General features: G+C 41.7%; 1 protein-coding gene across 1 annotated transcript; it reads left to right on the top strand.

The window, feature by feature from the left end:
* The first annotated feature begins 514 nt into the window (after positions 1 to 514).
* ambra1b (autophagy/beclin-1 regulator 1b) lies at positions 515 to 24,205 on the top strand. Its single transcript, XM_054619735.1, is given in 24 exon segments — positions 515 to 657; positions 3,742 to 3,948; positions 5,185 to 5,243; positions 5,481 to 5,664; positions 6,889 to 7,061; positions 8,888 to 8,954; positions 9,032 to 9,197; positions 9,416 to 9,691; positions 9,694 to 9,750; positions 9,792 to 9,919; positions 9,922 to 10,068; positions 10,071 to 10,549; positions 10,782 to 10,868; positions 11,220 to 11,405; positions 11,775 to 11,855; positions 12,659 to 12,759; positions 13,405 to 13,515; positions 13,985 to 14,173; positions 14,322 to 14,476; positions 15,707 to 15,846; positions 16,743 to 16,847; positions 18,081 to 18,268; positions 20,923 to 21,057; positions 22,755 to 24,205. Coding segments are annotated over 23 exon segments (3,786 nt in total). The 5' UTR covers positions 515 to 657; positions 3,742 to 3,816; the 3' UTR covers positions 23,195 to 24,205.
* Positions 24,206 to 24,884: the final 679 nt, after the last annotated feature.

The raw sequence follows: 24,884 nt of genomic DNA, 5'->3' as shown, positions 1-24,884 counted from the left end.
ATACACATATAACATATATATATATATACATATACACATATAACATATATATATATATACATATATACATATAGCATATATATATATATACATATACACATATAACACATATGTACATATATATAACATATATTCATATATATATATAACATATAGACATATATATAACATATAACATATAACATATCACATATATATATATATACATATACACATATAACACAGTGTAAAGCTCGTCAGGTCGTGTAGTCGATGCCGGATGTTTCCGTCCAGAGGGTTTAAATGTTTCACACACACACACACACACACACACACACACACACACACACACACACACACACACACACACACACACACACACACACACACACACACACACACACACACACACACACACACACACTGTCACACTCACACACACACACTGCTGCTCAGCTCTCTCTCTCTCTCTGTCCGCTCTGCGCTCTGCTGCTCAGCGTGTGTGTGTGTGTGTGTGTGTGTGTGTGTGTGTGTGTGAGAGGCTAGCGTTAGCGGCTAGCTAGTTGCGCAGTAGCAGCGTCGCCTCGGCAGCTAGTGCGCGTCGCCGATGCCTTAGAACTCCGCTTTCTGCTCCCCCGCCGGACCCCGGGATGCTGCCCGCGGCCTCCACAGGACCCTGTGCGTGAGAACACCCGCACCCCGCCGTGCTAGCGGCGTCCCGCGGACCCTCTGCGGGACGCCCGTACCCGGCTCTGGCCGAGCTAACCCGCTAGCATAGCTACCGCTAGCCTGCTAGCATAGCTACCGCTAGCCTGTTAGCCTGCTAGCATAGCTACCGCTAGCCTGTTAGCCTGTTAGTCCGTTAGCCTGTTAGCCTGTTAGCCTGTTAGTCCGTTAGCCTGTTAGCCTGTTAGTCCGTTAGCCTGTTAGCCTGTTAGTCCGTTAGCCTGCTAGCCCGTTAGCCTGTCAGCCGGGGAGCGGGGAGGAAGGTAGGCCGGGTCCTGCTTCAGGGTGCGAGGGACCTTATTACACATAACAACATCACAACACAACATCATAACATAATAACATAACATAATAACATAATTAATAACTAGTTAACCAGATAACTAACAACATAACAACACAACAACACATCTACATCGGTGTCACTGGATCCGGAAAGGCTCCTTTAGCTCCTTTAGCTCCTTTAGCTCCCTCAGAACGGGCTAACAGCTAACTCCTCCTCTGGGTGTGTTGAACGGTGTTAGCCGGTTGAGTTTGTGTTGTGTGTGTGTGTGTGTGTGTGTGTGTGTGTGTGTGTGTGTGTGTGTGTGTGTGTGTGTGTGTGTGTGTGTGTGTGTGTGTGTGTGTGTGTTGTGTGTGTGTGTGTGTGTTGTGTGTGTGTGTGTTGTCTGTGTGTTGTGTTGTGTGTGTGTGTGTTGTGTGTGTGTGTGTTGTGTGTGTGTGTGTTGTCTGTGTGTGTTGTGTGTGTGTGTGTGTGTGTGTGTGTGTGTGTGTGTGTGTGTGTGTGGTGTCTAACAGGGTTATAGGGAATCAAACCCACACCCCTCACCTGTCAGGGTAGATACATGACTCATGAAGGTGAGTTTTGATCTTCACATGTTGACTGCTGGACGTTGTGTTGATCATTCAGATGAACAACTCTGAATGTTTCATTATGTCACAGTCTGTGTGTGTATGTATGTATGTATATGTATATATATATATATATATATATATATATATATATATATATATATATATATATATATATACACACACACAGTACAAACACACAGTACTCTGTTATAGAAAGAGTACTGATACCACACAGTGAAGACTCTGTATTTAAAGTATTCAGACTGTGAAGCTCGTTGTTCCAGATGTGTTTAAGGTTTTACTCTACATTGTTTCAAACTGAGTTCTGTGTCGGACGTTGCTGTCTGTGCTGTCTGTGCTGTCTGTGCTGATCTCAGACCATCATGAGGCGGCTCATGTGTGTCGATGTGACCAGATAAAAATCAGAGTCTGAGTCTGACCCGACGTTTAGATAAATCATAGTTTAAGACAAACATTAGCTGTTTCCATCTCCTCTAAAGTAAATATCACAAACACCTGGACATCTCTGGGACTGTTGATCAAACTAAATAAGACATTATTTCACCCAAACCGTCATTGACCTCATGAAACGGATGAATTAAGGAAGTCAGTGCTGAATTATTTATCCTAGAGGAAGTGGATTGAACTACTGGACCAACATCTTCCCACATGGTCAGTGGGAGGAGACTCCCACTCAGGACTGATGGAGGAGATAGATCAGGGTTTTAATTCTCACTCAACGAGGTCCAGTTAGAGAGAATCTGCTCATGCAAAGGTCCAGAACATCACAGTAATATCTAACTTATTCTATGATCTAGAGCCATATACAGTATATGCTGTATCAACGTCTCTATATAGACAACAACCGACATATCAAATAAATAAAGTTTAATTGAATAATATCTCAACAATATTCATTTTCAAATACATACTGTAATAATAAATAAATGTTCTTCTCTCATTTCTAGTAAAATAAGGGCTGCATTTAAGAATGCATTAAGTCACAGAATGCTTCTGAAGAATGTGACTCGTAAAATAAAGTATTTTAGAAAAGTACTTTAAAATGTAAACATTTATTTTAGAAAAATGAGTTGAACTGAATTGTCCTGCAGCTTTAAACTCAGTTAATTCAGGTGTGGAGTGATGTCAGCCATAATAACCACGATATCAATATGATTCTACTAAATGTATAAATATGTATCTGTGGTTATTGGAACTAGTTTCAGCTCTCTTCCTCTCTTAACATCGTTGTTGGTCAGTGAATTAATGTTAGGATTCTGGTCACATTGGGCTCTTAGATTGTTGTTAGATTGTTTCTGTGCCTTATTTCAGATGTGAGTCAAAAGCTTTGTGCTTTTATCTCGCAATGAACTACATTTCCCAGCATCACAGCGTTTCCCTCTGTTTTTGTTTGTGTCGGGTTAATTAACCCTCTGAACCTAAAGCAGTTTTGGGTGCTTTTTGTCTCCCGTCACATTTCACTCTCTGTGGTCTCGTTTGTCTCTGTAATATAAAGTTCTGCTCCTCTCTGGAAACAGAACAATCATGACTAGAAGTAGAAAGAACTCAAACATGTCTTTAGTGCAGAATAACACAGTTATAATGACATAAATCATGAAAAAGAAACACTAATTTATTTGATTCCCAATGTTGGAACAATAAATGGAGGCTCTACATGTTATAAATATTTATCTATTTACATTTCTACAGCCTCTCCTCTCCTCTCCTCTCCTCTCCTCTCCTCTCCTCTCCTCTCCTCCTCTCTCCTCTCTCTTCTCCTCTCCTCTCTGCTCTGTGTTCAGCAGCCTAAAGTTCAGTCACAGTTTCACAGATTTGTTGTCACATGACTGTTGGTCTCAGATGAATCAATCATGTCTTCATAGTTTCACTGAGGAGCTCAGAATTTAATGGTTTTTTTTACAGAATCTGGTTAAAGTGAACTGTTTATTTGTTTGTTTTTGATAAAATATCACAATTTGAAGCTTTGTTTTGGCTGCTTTTTCTGACGGAAGCGTTCGTCACACATGATGTGATGAAAATCTGACGATGATAACAGTGTTTACATCTTCTGGATGTGATAAACGGTGTAGTTTTGGCGATTGTTTTTGGGGTTCAGAGGGTTAGACAACGTGACCTGAGCTCATGACACTGAAGTTTTCCCTCTGATCATCTCCCCCTCAGCCTAGACTCTGCATGGCGACGGACTGGCAGCAGAGGGAGTGAGCAGCCAATCAGCCAAAGGCCGGCGGTAGCAACATGGTGTCCCGACAGAGGAACTCGGTGCGGATCCTGTCGAGCCGGGAGCGAGGCTCCCAGAGCTTCGGCTCCCAGAGGCTCCTCCAGCTGCTGGTGGAGGAGAAAGTCCGCTGGATGAAATGGCAGAGTCAGGTATGAAACACCAGCAGAGAGGCTTCTGGGTACTGATGCAGCACTCATTCAGGGATTCATTCATGTCTGTGTAAAAGACATTCTACAAAAGTCAGGACGGTCAGATTATTGTAAAAGATTGAACATGTTCCACCTTCTATGATCGTTGTATTCCCTCAGTCTACATCTGTAAGGCACAAATAAATTAAGATAATTTTAATAAACTAGGAAACAGTGTGAAAAACCCATTTTAAGATGTTGTTTAAGGAGACTTTTCTTATTCGGTCTATAAAACTATTCATCCTTTCTGCTTTAAATGGAGCATGAGAGCAACTGAACATGTTGTCATTAATGACAACAATATATTACAATATTACAGTCTGGAGAGAATAAAACCCCTTTCACCTCTGACCCTCTGATAAAGAAAAAATGTAATAAATGTGAAGAAGAGCAGCTGAGGAGGGATCCCTCTCTCTGGACGGACAGACAGGAAATAGATGTCTGTCCAGTAGGGACAGTCAGGATGATATCGTTATGAAAAGATTATGAACATGTGTTAAGAATGGAGGTCTGAGATGCACAAAGTCCTCTGTCCACTCTGGAAAGAAGACAGACTGAGAATAAAACAGAGAGAGAGACAGACAGAGACAGACAGACAGTGAGTGAGAGACAGACTCCTGGAGGACAGAGATCCATATCCAAACATCTGTATAGAGAGAGAGAGAGACAGACAGACCTAGAGAGAGACAGTGAGAGAGAGAAAGAGACTTAGTATAGTGACTTAGGTATCATTATAATATAGTATAGTGACTTAGGTATCGTGATAATATAGTATAGTGACTTAGGTATCATTATAATATAGTATAGTGACTTAGGTATCATTATAATATAGTATAGTGACTTAGGTATCGTGATAATATAGTATAGTGACTTAGGTAGTGACGTATTGAGGTATCGTGATAATATAGTATAGTGACTTAGGTATCGTGATAATAACGTATCATGACTTGGGTATCGTGATAATATCGTATGGTTGGTCCTCTGTTGATTCCCAGCCCTATCTGTGTATATTTTGGTTTTCCACCATGGTGATACTTTTTACTGCAACTGCTGCACCAGAACTTCCCTCAGGACAAATCAAGTTTCATCTTCTCTTAACGTCGTGTTGAGAGGTGTTGGCTGTTCTTTTTTTTTCTTTATTACTTTATCGTTTTGAATCCACTAAACTTATAAAAAAACGGTTTGTGTCCCTGACAGAAAGTGGAGCTGCCGGACAGCCCTCGGTCTACGTTCCTGCTGGCATTCAGCCCCGACAGGTGAGAGCTTCCACCCACACTCTGAAAGTAGAGGATATCTCACAAACCTCTTTATCAAAGTATTTATTTTGTCTGGAATGCCGTCTGTTTGTAGTAAAAGCACAGTGAGTATTTTAGTTCCGTCTGTTTTTAGCACCTTTTAGCTCCAACAGAGAAAAGCTTGTTTTTAATGATGAATTGTTTTTTCTGAGACATTCCTTTAATGAAAGCACTGTGAACTCCCTCTGCATCTCACAGAACCCTGATGGCTTCCACTCATGTCAACCATAACATTTACATAACGGAGGTGAAGACTGGAAAGTGCCTACATTCCCTGGTGGGCCACCGTAGAACCCCCTGGTGTGTGACCTTTCACCCCACCATCCCCGGCCTGGTGGCCTCCGGGTGCCTTGATGGAGAAGTCCGTATCTGGGACCTTCATGTGAGTATCTCTCTCTGAAGTGGACTAACCTCTGTGTTTACTGGACCACAGTACTGCTTCCCTGCTGGGAGGATCAACATGATGTAGATCAGGTTATGTTTCCTTTCATGCAGGCTGTATTTTATCCTGATGAAATGGGCCAAACTGTGTCCGTAGAGATTTAAAAGGAGCAGCTTCTCTGATAATCAATTAATGTTAAACTCGTTAACATTTTATGATTCACTTGTTTCTTTTCTTGGTTTTGTATTTCAGTAAACTAGAAAATCATAAGACTGTTGGTCAAGACTTTAGAGGACATCAACTGGGACTCTGTGATGTTGTGATGATGTGATTTTAACCATTTTAGGGACCAAATGATTAACCAGAAAATGAGTCAATAATAAAAATAGTCTGTTAATTAGTTGCAGCTCTAGAGATTTGTTGCCACGAGCCTCACGTTGCCCATCACTACTATTTAAGACAGTTTGGTCACTTTGTCTCACTGCGTTCAAAAGATACAAAACTACTTAAACAAAATAAAGTAATTAATACCAATTTAAGGATTCAGTCAATTCTGAAGCTCAGATAATAACGCTGTTTACCCTCTGAAACTCAAAACCGGCCAGCCTGATTGAAAAGCATGTTTTCCTTTAAACAAACTGCAAAACTACACCGTTTACAACAGCCAGGTTATCCTCAGATTCTCATCTTTCTGATGGTCCTTAAACACATCATGTGTAACAAACGCTTCAGACATAAAAAAAAAAAAAGCAAAAATGAAGCTCAAGATTTTGATATTTCATCAGAAATATATATATATATACTAAATACCATTTAAAATTTCGCCCCAAATAAACTGTTTGTTTTAACCAGATTCTGTTAAAAACATTAAATTCTGAGCCCCTCAGTGAAACTATGAAGCCATGATTGATTCATCTGAGACCAACTGTCATGTGACAACAAATCTGTGAAACTTTAACTGAACTTCAGTCTGCTGTGTGAATAGTTCAATAATTATAGCTAATTTCCAAAATTGATAACACTTGTTGAAACCTGGAAACATTTGGGAAAAGTAATGTTAGAGTTCTCTGTGCTTCTAGATGATTGTTCTGTTTCCACAGAGGATCAGGACTTTTCTATTACAGTGATAATCAAGTCCACAGAGAAAAACGCCCCTAAAGCTGGTTGTGGTTCGGAGGGTGAAAACAAACACCTATTGATTATCTGTACGTGTTCTGTCTGCAGGGCGGCAGTGAGAACTGGTTCACAGAGAGCAACGTGGCCATAGCGTCGCTGGCCTTCCACCCGACCGCTCAGCTCCTCCTCATCGCCACCAACAACGAGCTGCACTTCTGGGACTGGAGCCGGCCGGAGCCCTTCGCCGTGGTGAAGACGGGCAGCGACACGGAGAGAGTCCGGTGGGTTGGGCAGAACCGCTATGGTGTCGGTGACGTTAAGAGTTAGAGAGATTGATGAGAGAGAGGGGAACGCACTGAGCCTAACACGTTCCTCCAAATTAAAATAAACTATATTACAGATGAGATTAAACCAAAAACAGATTTCAATGTCACAACATTTTTTGTATATCAAGAGTTGCGTATCTGATAGTGATGGGGAAAAAATCCCAGTATGGTGACTTAAGCATTGGGATAATCCTATATAGTTACTTAAGTATCGTGATAATATTGTATTGTCACTTAAGTGGCGTGATAATATTGTATATAGTTACTTAAGTATCGTGATAATATCGTATAGTGACTTAGGTATCGTAATAATATCGTATAATGACTTCAGTATCGTGATAATATCGTATAATGACTTCAATATTATGATAATATCGTATAGTGACTTCAGTATCGTGATAATATCGTATAATGACTTCAATATTATGATAATATCGTATAGTGACTTCAGTATCGTGATAATATCGTATAATGACTTCAATATTATGATAATATCGTATAATGACTTCAATATTATGATAATATCGTATAGTGACTTAGGTATCGTAATAATATCGTATAATGACTTCAGTATCGTGATAATATCGTATAATGACTTCAGTATCGTGATAATATCGTATAATGACTTCAATATTATGATAATATCGTATAATGACTTCAATATTATGATAATATCGTATAGTGACTTCAGTATCGTGATAATATCGTATAGTGACTTGATAATATCGTATAGTGACTTCAGTATCGTGATAATATCGTATAGTGACTTCAGTATCGTGATAATATCGTATAGTGACTTCAGTATCGTGATAATATCGTATAGTGACTTAAGTATCGTGATAATATCGTATAGTGACTTCAGTATCGTGATAATATCGTATAATGACTTCAGTATCGTGATAATATCGTATAATGACTTCAATATTATGATAATATCGTATAATGACTTCAATATTATGATAATATCGTATAGTGACTTCAGTATCGTGATAATATCGTATAGTGACTTCAATAGTGATAATATGATAATGACTTCAGTATCGTGATAATATCGTATAGTGACTTCAGTATCGTGATAATATCGTATAGTGACTTCAGTATCGTGATAATATCGTATAGTGACTTCAGTATCGTGATAATATCGTATTGTTACTTAAGTATCGTGATAATATTGTATAGTGACTTCAGTATCGTGATAATATCGTATAGTGACTTCAGTATCGTGATAATATCGTATTGTTACTTAAGTATCGTGATAATATTGTATAGTTACTTAAGTATCGTGATAATATCGTATAGTGACTTAAGTATCGTAATATTATCATAAAGTCCCACCCTAATGCCCTGAAACACAGAGCAGCTCAAACTTCAAACCTCAAAATATCTTCATTCAGCCAGCTCATTAACTCAAACAAACCATGTCACAATGGAATTTTTTTCAGAGAGAACCAGGCCTTTATTTCAAATTTTCACCATAAAAGTGACCCAGCCTTTTGTTTGTAGGAAGGCTTTTAATGTGAAAAACTAAAGCAGTTGTTGACTTATGCTGACTACAGCTCCACAGTTAAATCTTTTTATTTCTGTTGAAATAGAAAGTGTTCTGAGTAGAGCGGTGAGTATGAATCTGTTGTTGTGCTGATGAGTAAGGTCTGTGATAATCTGTTGTTTGTTACAGATTACTGTATCACAGCTGGTCTTTATGTGTTTCTTCTGGTCACTATTACTTAAATATTGTTTCGAAGTCTGAGCACAGTCATTTATTTGTACCCATGTCCTTCCAGGCTGGTGAGGTTTGACCCTCTTGGTCACAATCTACTGACGGCCATCGTGAATCCGTCCAACCAGCAGGTGAGCCCCGTCGACGTTGTTTCTGTAGTGACTTGTGGTTGAGTGGCGTTCTCAGAGCCGTTGTTGCTGTCTTTCAGAACGACGAGGACTCGGAGGTTCCCATGGACAGCGTGGAGATGCCTCACTTCCGTCAGCGCTCCTTCCTGCCGTCCCAGCCGGTCCGCCGCACGCCCATCCTCCACAACTTCCTCCATATCCTGTCGTCTCGCTCCCCGGGCGCTCAGACGGGAGGCGAGCCGCCGCGCCCGCTGGGTGAAAACGGAGGCAACGTGGGAGAATCTCCCAGCATGCCTCTGGCCCAGTACCCTGGCCCCGAACGCGGGCCTCCCTTCCCGGGCTGCACTCAGCACCTGGGCATGGTGTGTCTGTGTAGTCGCTGCTCCGTCAATCGGAACCCTTCCCTGGCGGCCGATCCGACCCCGTCTGACCCCAGGGTGTCCGACGCCCCCAGCCCTCCCCAGCTTCCACCTTCTCCTCGGCCCGTACGGAGCCCCGGCAGCCCTCGGAGCGGCCCTCCGCCTTTACCTCAGTCTACTACAGCGCCGGCACTTCTCTGAACCCCCCTGCACCGAGCGCCGTGGAGCCGCTCTCCACCTCCAGGCCAGGACCCGACTGGACACGCAACCTTCTTAGTATGCGTGAAGGTGGGGTGGGTCCAGGTATGCTGCCTCCCAGGACCTCCTCCTCCTCCATCAGCCTGCTCTCAGTGCTCCGTCAGCAGGACGGCTCCTCTAACTCCCCGTCTACACCTCCGCCTCCGAGGGACGGGGTTTCCCCAACAAGGAGAGCCGGGGAGCCGAGACGCTGCCGGTACGAGCAGCGGACACCACCCGTTCTGGGACGGCTCTCGCAGCAACACGGCCTCCTTCCGCAACGTGCTGCAGTGCAACCTGAGCCGCTACTTCATGGAGTTTGACCGCATGCAGGACCTGGAGCCGCCACTGGGGGCGGCATGGCCGATGGAGGTCAGGAGCCGAGCCAAGAGCTGTTGAATAATAACATGGACCCAGATAGAGCTGGGCCTTCCTCCTCCTCCACCTCCACCCCTACTATCATCCACTACCAGCCTCCTCTCCCTCCTCCTCCCGCCCCCCACAACCTGGAGAACAATGTTCCTCCCCGGCCTCCCGAGGTCATCTGAACCGCTGCCGGGCCTGCCACAACCTGTTGACCTTCAACCATGACTCTCAGCGCTGGGAGCGAACTAACCAGGCCTCCTCCACCTCTGCCTCTACTCTGGAGCCCTCCTCTTCTTCCTCATCCACCTTTCCTTCATCTTCTTCTTCCCCTTGGCAGCCGGAGGAGGGCAGGAGGCCACTAGAAGCCCAACCCCAGGAGACTAGGGCGCCTCCGGAGCCCAGCGAGCAGCCCCCTACCCCCGGAGGTGGAGTTGGAGGAGCAGGAGCTGTGCCCTTCCCGATCGCCCCGACCCCCACCCAGACCGGAGAGCAGACCGTGGGCTTGGTGTACAACCAGGACACGGCGCAGTGGGAGAGGGTGTACCGGCAGGCCGCTGCCGGCAGAACAGCAGAGCCACCGGAGGCCTTAAGCCAAGAAATGCCTGTTGACCCCCCCGACGAGGACTCCCTGAGGAGGTAGGATCTTTGTGTCTTTCAGGAGCTGATAACAGAAAACCTACAGTCATGAGATTATCTGTGTGATCAGTAGATGATTATATCGGCTTTGGGTTAATCTTAGTTTAGGGGTGAGTTTCTCTGTTGAACATTTACTTTAAGCCACAGAGTAAGTTTGATATGAACACTTATCCAAATAGTTCTGTTCAGTAAGTATCTCTAATAACACCTGTCTTCTGTTTCTCTCATCCAGGCGACTGTTGGAATCATCTCTGTTATCGCTGTCTCGCTACGACATGTCGGGGTCAAGAGACCACCCCATTTACCCTGATCCTGCCAGGTAGACTGATACACCCCATTTACCCTGATCCAGACAGGTAGACTGATACACCCCATTTACCCTGATCCAGACAGGTAGACTGATACACCCCATTTACCCTGATCCAGACAGGTAGACTGATACACCCCATTTACCCTGATCCAGACAGGTAGACATTGACCCTGATCCACACCCCATTTACCCTGATCCAGACAGGTAGACTGATACATTTACCCAGGTAGACTTTACCCTGATCCAGACAGGTAGACTGATACACCCCATTTACCCTGATCCAGACAGGTAGACTGATACACCCCATTTACCCTGATCCAGACAGGTAGACTGACACACTTCATTTCCTTCATTGTCCAGGCTCTCTCCAGCTGCTTACTACGCCCAGAGGATGATCCAGTACCTGTCGAGGAGGGACAGTATTCGCCAGCGTTCGCTTCGCTACCAGCAGAACCGCCTTCGGGCCATGTCGTCTTCATCGGACAGTCCTGCCAGTAACCCGTCCAGCACCATGGACAACAGCGATGTGGACTTTGAGGAGCTGGAGTAAGTTTTATTTTTTTTCCTGTCGTTAAAATGGGTCAAACTATTTTTTATTACATGAAGCGTGACGACAAACTGCAGACATCACACCGTTGTATTTATACTGCTGTAACGTTACATGCTGCTCCATCGCCTGTGATCTTATTAGTAGTCCTGATCCGAGTCCTTCAACTCTGGACATATGCCGGTACAGAGTCTAATACCCAATATTAAGATTATGTATCTGACAAATACCAGCGGTAGATCCTAACATTGACGATTTCTCATGAGCTGTTTGATAGAAATACTTCCCATCACATATCCTGTCCTCTGTATGGACCAGGTCTAATGGTTTTGTTCTTCTGTGTGTCATTAACCGTTTTCTCCTTCCAGTGATAACGGAGACCGAGCAAGGCACCGGACTCCACGGAACGCCAGGATGTCGGCTCCGTCTCTGGGTCGCTTCGTCCCGCGGTGAGTCGGCTCTAATCCCAACCACCCCCTCCTTCTGAACTCCGTCACTGATGAGTTTTAGAAGATGAACTTTATATTTCCTGGATGAAGTTTTAGTTTTTGATGGTTTCCGTGTGCAGAATGTGGAAAACAGAAATTATGACCTGTTTCCAGTCCAGGAGTGTTTTTAAAGGAACAGTGTGTCAGATTTAGTGACATCTAGTGGTGAGGTTGTAGATAGCAACAACATGACCCTCTGCTCAGAGAACTACGGTGGCCTACAGGTAGGGAAAGGTATGTTTAGTTAGTACAACTAGAAGCTATTGTGATCAATACTCTGCTTTACATGACGAGATAATTATTTTTAAAAACAATACATTCAGAAAAGGATACTCAATATTGTTTATAGAGCAGCAACAGTTATGTTTACAACAACAAAGTCACTTTATAAAGTCATTAATAATCTCACTGGAAACAAATCTAACATGTCAATAAAATAATCCGATTGATTTAGGTTTCACTTTCGTTTACATGTTCACAGATGTATTGGTAAAGATTTGGCTTTTTATTTGCAAATATTTTATTGCACATAGAGTAACGAGCGTAGTCGCTGTCAACTCGAGTAAACTCGAGACTCCGTGGAAGACGACCTGCTCCCTACAGAGATGTGTTTTTCTAAGCTAACGAAAACACTACGATTCTTAGTTTCGGTTGTTTATACTCTGATAAAAACATATTTATGAATATTATGTTTCACTGCTGCCGATTAATCCCATAAATGTTACAAACTGTTCCTTTAAACCTTTCGTCCTGTCGTCCTCCAGGCGTTTCCTCCTCCCTGAGTACCTGCCCTACGCCGGCATCTTCCATGAGAGAGGGCAGCCCGGCCTGGCAACACACTCCTCCGTCAACAGAGTGCTCGCTGGTAAACAAACAAACACACACGCTTTGTTACCAAAATCACCTATTTAGGTTTTAAATCACCAGCAGCTGAATTAATCCAGTAAATACGGTTTGGTGCATGTTTACCTGTCAGCTTAAAGCTGCATTCTCTCTCCTGTCCATCAGGGGGCGACTCCTCTGGTTGTATAGAAGTCTATGAGAAAATGACTCTACTTCTCTCTTGATTTATTCCCTCAGTAAACATTGTAAACATGAGTTTATGGTCTCAATCTCTAGTTTCAAGTCTTCTTCAATACAGCATGATGTTCATTTAGTAAATGATGCTCCATTTAGAGTCAGACAGACCATAAAGCAGGGGATGCTTTAGGGCGGGGCTACACACTGATTGACAGGTCGACACCAGAGACGTATACGCCGTCTCTACGCCACTCATCCTCAGTCCATATATGGTCACTTCCTGTTCACTGGCTGCAAATAAAAACCAAGATGGCGCCAAACTCCATGCTTCAAAACGTCCACAAACCAATGAGAGACGTCACCATGATGTTCAGTCCATGTGGAAATGATCTGTAACTCCTGCATGTTAATTAGATTTGATCAGCTGTTCATCTGAACTCCTTTAGCTCTTACTCCTCCCCAGTGTTCAGCATTGACTGTTGTTTTTCAGGAGCGTCCATCGGGGACGGTCAGTCTGCGGTGGCCAGCAACATTGCCAACACCACCTATCGTCTGCAGTGGTGGGACTTCACCAAGTTTGATCTGCCGGAGATCAGCAACGGTACGACAGCGACTCCTTCACTGTGATCATTATTATGAGTTACACTCGTTGTCTGTTTGATTCTTCACAGTTCATTTTGTTTGTTCGTCCTCTGGTGTTTCAGAGAATAAAGCAGATCATTGAGTATAAATGCCTCCATGCTCTGAGCTTGCACGCCGTCTGCGGAGGCTTCACGCTACGGCGCCAAAACACGAGTATAAATCTTTAGAGTCTGAATCAGCGGGGCAACAGGTAGACTTTGTTGATGGGCCCAACGGGGGCGGGAAGAAACAGTTTCTGTGGTTTGAGGTTTGGGTTCTGATGGCCAGAGGAAAGAGGAGACCGACAACATCTGTAGCACGATGTTCTCCATCGGTCGACTTTAAACGTGATGATAAAGTTATAAAATGCTCAAAAACTCAGGAAACCCTCTCACAAGAAGCCTCTGCTCTCTCATGATGAATCATGTTTTTATTCGTCTCCTCTGCAGCTTCGGTCAACGTCCTGGTGCCAAACTGTAAAATCTACAACGACGCGAGTTGTGACATCTCAGCGGACGGCCAGCTGCTGGCGGTCTTCATTCCCAGCAGCCAGCGGGGTTTCCCAGACGAGGGCATCCTGGCCATCTACTCTCTGGCTCCACACAATCTGGGAGAGATGCTCTACACCAAGAGATTCGGTACGGAGTCCCACACCAGGAGTCAGAGGACACCAGTGTTGCACCACGCTGATCTCCCTGATGGAGCCTGATGGTGCAGATGTTCAGTCTGTGGGTGAAGCTTCCTGTCAGTAACAGTAATGATGGTTTGTTGTGTTTCCATGGACAGGTCCCAATGCTATCTCTGTTAGCTTGTCTCCGATGGGCTGCTACGTGATGGTGGGCCTGGCCTCTCGCAGGATCCTGCTGCATCCCACCACCGACCACATGGTGGCGCAAGTCTTCCGCCTGCAGCAGCCCCACGGAGGAGAGACCTCCATCAGGGTGAGACACATCCACCAGTACTGACTGTATATGACAGCAGACACATGCAGTGATAGAACCACTGATACACCTGAATCTAACACCATGAGTCATCATCTGAAGACGGCTCTGATCTTTGAGCGTTCACTTTTCACTTTTCTCACTCATTGCACATTCAACTTGTTTTCTCTTTTAAGGGAAATCTTCAGTATCTTTCTACATGGACCATATTTATGTTTTTGTGTCTATGTAACAAAGCTTTAAAGAACGATTGAGTGAGTGAGTGAGTGAGTGAGTGAGTGAGTGAGTGAGTGAGTGAGTGAGTGATAGTTGGAGAGAGGAGCTCTGGTTGTTGTCAACAGAAAGAGTACTTTAACCTCTGAACCCCAAAACTTGCAGGCAGGATTGATAAGCATGTTTTCTTTAAATATTCGGCTCCAAAACTACAGCGTTCATCACAGCCACAAACTGTAAAAAATGTTATTATGGTCAGATTTTCATCTTTCGGACCGTCCTTGAACACCTCATGTTTGATGAACACTTCGTCAGAAAAAGCAACCGAAACGACGATTAAAATTGTGATATTTCATCTAAAACATTTTATTCTACTTGTCTCATTTAAAATCTCTCCACACATAAACAGTTTAATTTAACCAGATTCTGTAAACGCATTAAATTCTGAGCTCCTCAGTGAAACTATGAAGACATGATTGATTCATCTGAGACCAACAGTCATGTGACAACAAATCTGTGAAACTTTGACTGAACTTCTGATGAACACGGAGAGGAGAGGAGAGGAGAGGAGAGGCTGTAGAAATGTAAATAGTTCAATAAATAAAAACACTTGGAGCTTCCATTTTTTTCCAACATTGATAACACTGTGAATATATAGATTCCATTGTTTTCCATTTTTGTAAAATGTATTTAAACTTGCCTTTTATTATTTTTTTAATGATTTACATTATTATAACACAGAATACTGTGTTATTCTGCACTAAGGACATGTTTGGTTCTCTACTTCTAGTCATGATGGTTCTGTTTCCATAGAGGAGCAGGACTTTATATTACAGAGACAATAAAGAACACAGAGAGTAAAATGTGTCAGGAGACAAAAACACCATGAAACTTGTTTAGGGTTCAGAGGGTTGAATGTCTGAAAGTTGAGATGATCTTCTACAACGTGGATGAGACTCCAGACTTCAGAGTGAGAGTTAAATATGAGTGTGTTAAATATGGTCCCGTGTGTTTCAGATGGTGTTCAACGTGGTTTACCCGATGGCTCCAGACCAGCGGCGTCACGTCAGCATCAACTCTGCCCGCTGGCTGCCGGATCCAGGGATGGGTCTGGCCTACGGGACCAACAAGGGAGACCTGGTGATCTGCAGGCCCGTGTGAGTCCTCTGAACTCCTCACACAGACCTGATGCTGCTGTCACACATTTAAATAAATGTTTTAAACATCAAACACTCAGATCTGTACGACGATATCTGAGTATTTATGAGGATCCACGTCACAGATATGTAAAGAATCATGACTCTGATTAACAAATCTCAGTGAGTCACATTGTTACAGATGCAGTTTTTGTTCAGTGCAATAAGTGATTGAAAAAACAATGAAATGTAAAATAAAAAGCTAATATTCCATATAACTTCTAGTACATAAGACACCTGCATGATTTAGAGATTAAAACAGTGACATCACATCAGCCGTGTCCAGTTTGTTCTACAGTTCCTCTTCATCCTGCATGTGTTCAGTGCTGATGGTCACCTCATGAAGAACATATGACCCGTCACAACCAAACACTGCTCTTAGATATCATAACTCATCAGAACAAACTCTCTGCCTCCTGTGAGGACGGAGCTTCCTGAAGTTTGTTTTTGGTCGTATGTCTAAAAGCAGCATCAGAGTGGCCGGTTAGGACTAATGTTCTACTTAGAGAAGTCAAATGAATACACATGTAGCTGAGTCATCAATGACCTGATTGGATTTACTCTCTGTGTGTCCTCTGTTGGACACTCACTCAGAGACAAAGCTCTGTGGGTGAATGAGACTGAGAGCAGCCGTCTCCCTGCTGTTGGTCGGGTTTCCCTTCCTCCTCCTCAGAGAGTCTCTCTGATGTGATTATGCTGATGGTCGTTCTGAACAGGAAGACCCTGATCGGAGAAGATCAATTAGTGCTTTAACGAGGTCGTTGCCTGTGTGATTCCACGAAGACCGCCCTCCTCTGCTTTTAAGACCTCCTGATGGAGGTGGACTAATGAGTGTGTGTGTGTGTGTGTGTGTGTAGGTTCTACCGTAGCGACGGTGAGAGCCCTGCAGAGTCAAGCAGCGAGCCTTTGTTCTCCGTCAACAACAGTGGAACCAGCCGGACCCGAGGTTCTGACCGACCCGGGTGAGAACGAGACCCAACAGCAGATGTCGTGTTTTAAGATGTTTATGTTCCACATTTACAGATCACATGGTTCTTCGTTGACGTCCAGAATCCTGTTGCAGAAAAAACACTTCAGTTTGAATCTCAGGATGATTTAGGAAGAAATGAGCTGGAATACAATAATCCTTTATTGGAGCCACAGTTCAACAAGAGACATCAGTAGAAAACTAAACAAGTTCATAAAACAGTCAAACAGTAGAGGTATAATAAATAAGTACATCTTTAAAATACAGTATAATCCAATATAGTGGTTGGATACAGATTTTCACATATAAAGTGTTTATATTTCTCATACACTGATATTAATGCTGATGTTCCACATGGATGAATGAGGGAGTTTTCTATACGTCTTATTTATTTGTATATGTTTTATTTATCTAGTACCATAAGGAACCATTGAGCTCCACAGGTTTGCTCTTAGCTTCTGAAACATTAATATATTATGTGTTGCTCAAAGGTCCTTAGGAACCATTTACATCAGAAAACCTTAAGGGACTCGTACCGGTCTCTTTAAGGTGAACTAGTCAGCGGAACATAAGTGGAGGGCTGAATGGATGGTGATGAAGAGGAGGCGATGACGAGGATGAATAACACCATCTCCACAGACTGAGAGTCAGAGAGTTTAGATCTCCACTAAACTTAAAACCATCTCCACAGACTGAGAGTCAGAGAGTTTAGATCTCCACTAAACTTAAAACCATTTAATCAGAGAGTTTCCACTAAACTTAAACTGATCAATTGAAAGGATTACGTCAGAGAGTTTAGATCCACTAAACTTAAAACCATCTCCACAGACTGAGAGTCAGAGAGTTTAATCTCCACTAAACTTAAACTGATCAATTGAAAGGATTACGTTTAATCTGATTATTTGTTTTCTCGTTCCATATTCTTTAAGGGGGACGACGTTCTCATGTTGTCCAGTTTCCTTCTTTTTGTATTCTCTAACTAGCAAATGCTAAAATAACCCTGAAGTAACGTTGACCTCTGAACCCTCTGAACCCTAAACCGTTTACCTCCAGAAGCTGTAAGGACGTCACTAACAAGTTTGAGCTTCTGTTGGTTTATGAAACGGGCTGTGTTCTCGTTATGTGGATATTTGAGCTGAGTGATATTTGATATCTTAGATTATAAAAGCTCCTCATCTTAAAGTGTTGTTATTTGTGCTCTAACCCACAAACTGTGGTTCTGTTCTAGTCCCAATCGCTCCGGCTGGAGGCTGGACAGAGACATGGGTCTGATGAACGCCATCGGTCTTCAGCCCCGACACCCGACCCCGTCAGTGACATCACAAGGAACCCAGACGCCCATCATCCAGCTGCAGAACGCCGAGACCCAAACAGAGAGGGACCTATCGGAGCCCAGCGCCCCGCCACCTGCAGCCAGTACTGATCCACTATAATACCTCTTTATTATAGTACTCTATTATAGTACTCTATTATAGTATTCTATTATAGTACTCTATTATAGTACTCTATTATAGTACTCTATTATAGTACTCTATTATAGTACTCTATTATAGTACTCTATTATAGTATTCTCTATTATAGTACTCTATTATAGTCTATTATAGTACTCTATTATAGTACTCTATTATAGTATTCTATTATAGTACTATTATAGTACTCTATTATAGTACTCTATTATAGTACTCTATTATAGTATTCTATTATAGTACTCTATTATAGTACTCTATTATAGTATTCTATTATAGTACTCTATTATAGTATTCTATTATAGTACTCTATTATAGTACTCTATTATAGTACTCTATTATAGTACTCTATTATAGTACTCTATTATAGTACTCTATTATAGTCTATTATAGTACTCTATTATAGTACTCTATTATAGTACTCTATTATAGTACTCTATTATAGTACTCTATTATAGTATTCTATTATAGTACTCTATTATAGTACTTTATTATAGTACTCTATTATAGTACTCTATTATAGTATTCTATTATAGTACTCTATTATAGTACTCTATTATAGTACTCTATTATAGTACTCTATTATAGTACTCTATTATAGTACTCTATTATAGTACTCTATTATAGTATTCTATTATAGTACTATTCTATTATAGTACTCTATTATAGTACTCTATTATAGTACTCTATTATAGTACTCTATTATATTCTATTATATATTCTATTATAGTACTCTATTATAGTATTCTATTATAGTACTTCTATTATAGTACTCTATTATAGTACTCTCTATTATAGTACTCTATTATAGTATTCTATTATAGTACTTCTATTATAGTACTCTATTATAGTACTTTATTATAGTACTCTATTATAGTACTCTATTATAGTACTCTATTATAGTATTATAATACTCTATTATAGTACTTCTATTATAGTACTTATTATAGTACTCTATTATAGTACTCTATTATAGTATTCTATTATAGTACTCTATTATAGTACTCTATTATAGTACTCTATTATAGTACTCTATTACTCTATTATAGTACTATTATAGTCTATTATAGTATATTATCTATTATAGTACTCTATTATAGTACTCTATTATAGTACTTTATTATAGTACTCTATTATAGTACTCTATTATAGTATTCTATTATAGTATAGTACTCTATTATAGTACTCTATTATAGTACTCTATTATAGTATATTATAGTACTCTATTATAGTATTTATTATAGTACTCTATTATAGTACTCTATTATAGTACTCTATTATAGTACTCTATTATAGTACTTTATTATAGTACTCTATTATAGTACTCTATTATAGTACTATTATAGTCTATTATAGTACTCTATTATAGTACTCTCTATTATAGTATTCTATTATAGTATTCTATTATAGTATTCTATTATTATATTATAGTATTCTATTATAGTATTCTCTATTATATAATACTTTATTAGTATTCTATTAAGTACTCTTTATTATAGTACTTTATTATAACACTCTATTAGAATACTTCATTATAATACTTTTTTATAATACTCTATTAGAATACTTCTATTAATACTTTATTAGAATACTCTATTAGAATACTTTATTATAATACTCTATTAGAATACTTTATTATAATACTCTATTAGAATACTTTATATTATAATACTCTATTAGAATACTTTATTATAATACTCTATTACTTTATTATAATACTCTATTAGAATACTTTATTATAATACTCTATTAGAATACTTTATTATAGACTTTATTATGATCCTTTATTAGAATCCTTTATTATAATCCTTTATTATAATACTTTATTATAATACTTTATTAGAATACTTTATTAGAATCCTTTATTATTTACTTTATTATGATCCTTTATCTTATCTTATCTCTTATCTTATCTTATTAGAATCCTTTATTATAATACTTTATTATAGTACTTTATTAGAATACTTTATTAGAATCCTTTATTATAATACTTTATTATAGTACTTTATTAGAATAATTTATTAGAATACTTTATTGTAGTACTTTATTAGAATACTTCATTAGAATCCTTTATTAGAATCCTTTATTATCTAGGGCCTCATTCATAACGTTCACATTCTAAAAACCAGAGTTTCTCTACTCTAATATTATTAGTATTATCCTATAGAATCACATTACAGTAGTGTCTGTGACTCCAAACATTTCCAATAAATCCAAAGCGTTTAAAAGGCATTTATTGAAAAAAGATAGATGTGATGATTTCTAGAATTCCCAACATGTTTTCATCCAACGGAATATTCTGCTTCAAGCCTCAAAAACAACTTTCTGACTGAAGTCATTAACTGTTTTCGAGAGTCTGCACCTGCATTCCAGCAGCAATCTAACAGCACCATACATTACATTTATATAACCACAGTAAGGACTAAATCTATTCCTCCTCGCCTATTTTAAAGGTGATGTCACTGATGTAAATACATGACATCAGTACAGCCCTACTAAAAGTATTATTAGTTTATTCAACACTTAATCTATTGTAGTTTACTAGGCAGTGTTTTCAGACTGACGTTTCCTCTAAAGGACCTCCACCCGTCCCTCTCTCCTCAGATGTTCCTCATGAGACTCCGTCCACCAGCCGAGCAGCTCCCGGGCAGCCGGAGGCGTCTCAGAGCAGCAGAGCGGCGGACGGCGTTCCGGGTGAAGCAGCGTCGGCGGAGGCCAACACCTCGACAGCTAGCACTGGTACTGCTCCACTGTCTGCTCCTCAGCCACACTGAGGGTTTCTCCTCTTTTACTTCACTACACAATACGTTTACTCCTGAGCATGAAGGTGAAACACGTTTTGTTTCACTGTCGTGTGTTTTCAGGAGAAGTGTCCTGGTTTTATCTCATTATTTAGCTTTGCTCTCACTTCTCTCTGTGAATAAAACTGTTGTTGGCCTCAGATGATCAGAGTAGCCTTCAGTAGAGGCTGATGTCCAGAGGTTTGTGCTGACGCCTCGGGGCTCGTTTCTTCACTGAGCTGTCTGATCGCTTTCCTGCGTTCAACCTAATTAATGCTCAGTTACCGATCTCCACTTTCTTTGATTAGAAATTCATAAAGGGCTTTTTCTACTCTTTCTTCCCGTGGCGCTCTGCTGTAGTCTCCGACTTCTCCAAAACAATAATGAATCTTAACCCAACCTGATGAATCTCTTTTGTATATTTCTCTGGTTTACAACAGAAACATTTGTGTACAGTTTTGTAGACTGACGGCGTTTATTCTCGGCCACTTTTCAAGTAAACTCAGATCAAGTGTTTAATATACTGATAATACTTTTGTTTATACTGATAAGTAGGGCTGTACCGATGTCATTTATTTACATTCAATGTCATCTCCCTTTAAAAAACGGGGGGAATAGATTTAGTTCTTACTGTGGTTATATAAATGTGATCTATGGTGCTGTTAGATTGCTGCTGGACTGCACCTTTAATACCGCTGCTGCTTCTTTGTCTGCAGCAAAAACATTTTATGACCTCAGTAAAAATGTTGTTTTTGAGCATTAAAACCAACTAATATTGATTGAAGAGGAATATTCCGTTGGATAAAAACATGTTGTGAATTTGTTCAATAAATGTTGACATTTTGAATTTACAGAGCTCTGGTGTTATTTGAAATGTTTGGATATATATAATATATATATATATATATAATATATATAATATAATAACTATTAGTGTATGAATGTCAAAGTTATGAATGAGGCTTCCAACTATTCGGTACAGCCCTAAAGCAGTAAAGACCTAATTAACTATATATATATATATATATATATATATATATATATATATATAACTGATAACAAAGTTGTTTCTACAAAAGCACAAAGCCGGTTTTAAACTCTTCTCCAGATGTTTTGCATGTGGATTGTGAAGAAGAAAACGTTAAATCAAAAATCGTCTCATTCTCATCGTATTCTGATTTAAGATCCAGATTCTAAGCCCCTCCCCCTTTAAACTGTGGTTGTTGAAATTGAAAGGGAAAGTAGTGATTTATGTCTTCAGAGACACCAGACTATTCACAAAAACATTTCACCTCTCAGAACTCTTCTGATGCCGCCATCAGTCAGTTAGTTTGGCACAAAGATCACAGAGCAGTTTAAGATAAGATAAGATGATCCTTTATTATCTTATCTTATTAAGATTCTTTATAATCACTCAGACAAACTGATGACATGTTTAGAGTCGGTGAGACTTCCACCTCCAGAAGAAACGCTCCCCTCAGTCTCTCAGTGATCCAGTGATGTGTGTTTACATCCATCAGCTGATCACAGATCAGTCTCTGTTAGTGGATACAGGTGGAGTAAAGGTGGAGCATGATGGGAGTTGTATTTCATGATTATCTGTGTGACTCCTGAACCCTGTGAGTAACCATGAGGTCTTGACTCTTGTTGGTCCAGGAGAGTCTCCAGAGTTCGGCTCGGGTGAAGACGCTCTGGCTCGGATCCGCCGGCTGATAGCGGAGGGCGGTATGACGGCGGTGGTGCAGCGGGAGCAGAGCACCACCATGGCGTCCATGGGCGGCTTCGGCAACAACATCATCGTCAGCCACCGCATCCACCGCGGCTCCCAGACCGGCGCGGGGGCCTCCAGGCCGCCGGTGGATCCCTGCATGACGGGCCCCTCCACCTCAGGGCCGCTGCTCCTCACCCAGACCTACGCCCCCCAGCCCTCCGGCCTCTCTCTGGTGGACTTGGACGACGACTCCCTGCCGGGCCCCTCCTCCTCCTCCATGCTGCTGTCTTCCCCCTCCTCCTCCTCCTCCTCCTCCCACAGCCCCCTCCCCGGCGGTGGGGGGGGCTCCTCCAACAGTTACCCCGGCGACCCGTACAGCAGGTAGTCCTCCTGTTGGTCCAGAGGAGCCGAGCTGCTCCTCAAAGCCTTATCTCTCAGACATGGGTGCTGCTTTGACTCTGCACAGGGTCTCCCGCCTGGAACAGAAGGGACTCAAGAAACCCCCCCCCATCCCATCAGTGGCGTCGGCGTGCGCTTCCTCTGACCTTCTACAAACTGGAGCTGAACCGCCATCATTCCTCGCCACAAAGGGCTTCTACTTGAACGGAGTCAGCGGAGCTCCTCTCTGAAGTATCAGCATGATGGAGGAGCAGGTTCATCAAAGTGCCATGTCTGTGGGGGGGGGCTTCACACACACACACACACACACACACACACACACATTTACTCCAACGTTCTGCATTCGGTGCCATGTGTCGTTGACTTTGATGTGAATAGTGATTGAAGTGTTTCAACAGTGAGTTCAGCACTACTTTATTTTGTACCGCGTGATATTATGATGTTAAAGAAGAAGAGATGGAGGCTGGACTCCATCAGGACTCCATCAGGACTCTATATGGACTCTGAATCCTTAATCATGACTGCATCCTGACTAAATCCTGACCCGTGATCCTGACCCCTGACTCTAAGTCCTGGGGGGCTGTGAGACGAGCGTCTGCTGACTGAACTGAATCGACTGCATGTCTTAGTAAAACGCTGCAGTTCATGAAACGAACACGCCGAACATGTTCCTCTTCTGAAGGCTGAAGAGGAGACGAACACTTCCTGTTTGAGGAGAGACTCTTGATGCTGCTCCAACCCCCCCACCCACAGACAACAACAAACACCAACCCTGTTGCACTAAAGTGTGTGTTTGTTGGAGAGGCCGACAGGAAGTTAATCTCCTGAGTGAGCAGCTAAATATCTACGACGGGACCATCGTAGGAAAACATATTAATTATTAAGGAGAAAGGACTCTACACCTACTGGATAAAAGATGTACAGTTACCAGAAAAAACTCAAATGTTGTTGCAGGTTTAAGTCACAGGCTTAGAGACAGAGTGTGTGTTGGGGGGGGGGGGGGCACGTTGCTTTTTTAACATGTATTTGTAAATGGTCGACAAAAATGTAAAATATAAGTGTGGAAGTGAACTCGACTGTTTGTGGATTAAAGATGGCCGCTGTAAACGGGTCAATTCTGACTGTGTGTGTGGCAGTGTGTATGGGGGGGGGGGGGGGGGGGTGTTCCCTTCAGGAACTTGAACCTGAACATCCAGAAGGTTTCAGATTAAACGTCTCTGGAGTTTAGACATGGTTAGTCAGAGGACCAATCAGAGAGCAGCTCTCAGTCCTTGCGATCATGTGACTCGTCGGTCAGATCTGACACCGTTCATATCTGGTGAACGCTCTGATCAATATTTATTTATTCCTTTATCGTTGAGCGGAAACGTGAAAATATTGAAGCTTTAGAGGAAGAGGAGACAGAGGAGGATGTCAGAATGTATTGACCGGTCTAAGAGCCAGAGCTCAGTCTGGGTTGTTGGGGTCCTGTGGTGGAGATGCCCTCTGATTGGTGTCTCCACACTAAGCCCCACCCCTCCTGACTCCACCCGCCTCCCTTCAGACTCCTGCAGGAGAGAACCTTGAATCAAGCGCTCTGTTCCTCTCCAACGCTCTGCTGCTCTATATCTTATCACACACACACACACACACACACACACACACACACACACACACACACACACACACACACACAC

The sequence above is a fragment of the Anoplopoma fimbria genome, chromosome 19, assembly GCF_027596085.1.
Source record: "Anoplopoma fimbria isolate UVic2021 breed Golden Eagle Sablefish chromosome 19, Afim_UVic_2022, whole genome shotgun sequence".
NCBI lineage: Eukaryota > Metazoa > Chordata > Actinopteri > Perciformes > Anoplopomatidae > Anoplopoma > Anoplopoma fimbria.
This window is presented reverse-complemented; position numbering and strand designations above follow the sequence as displayed.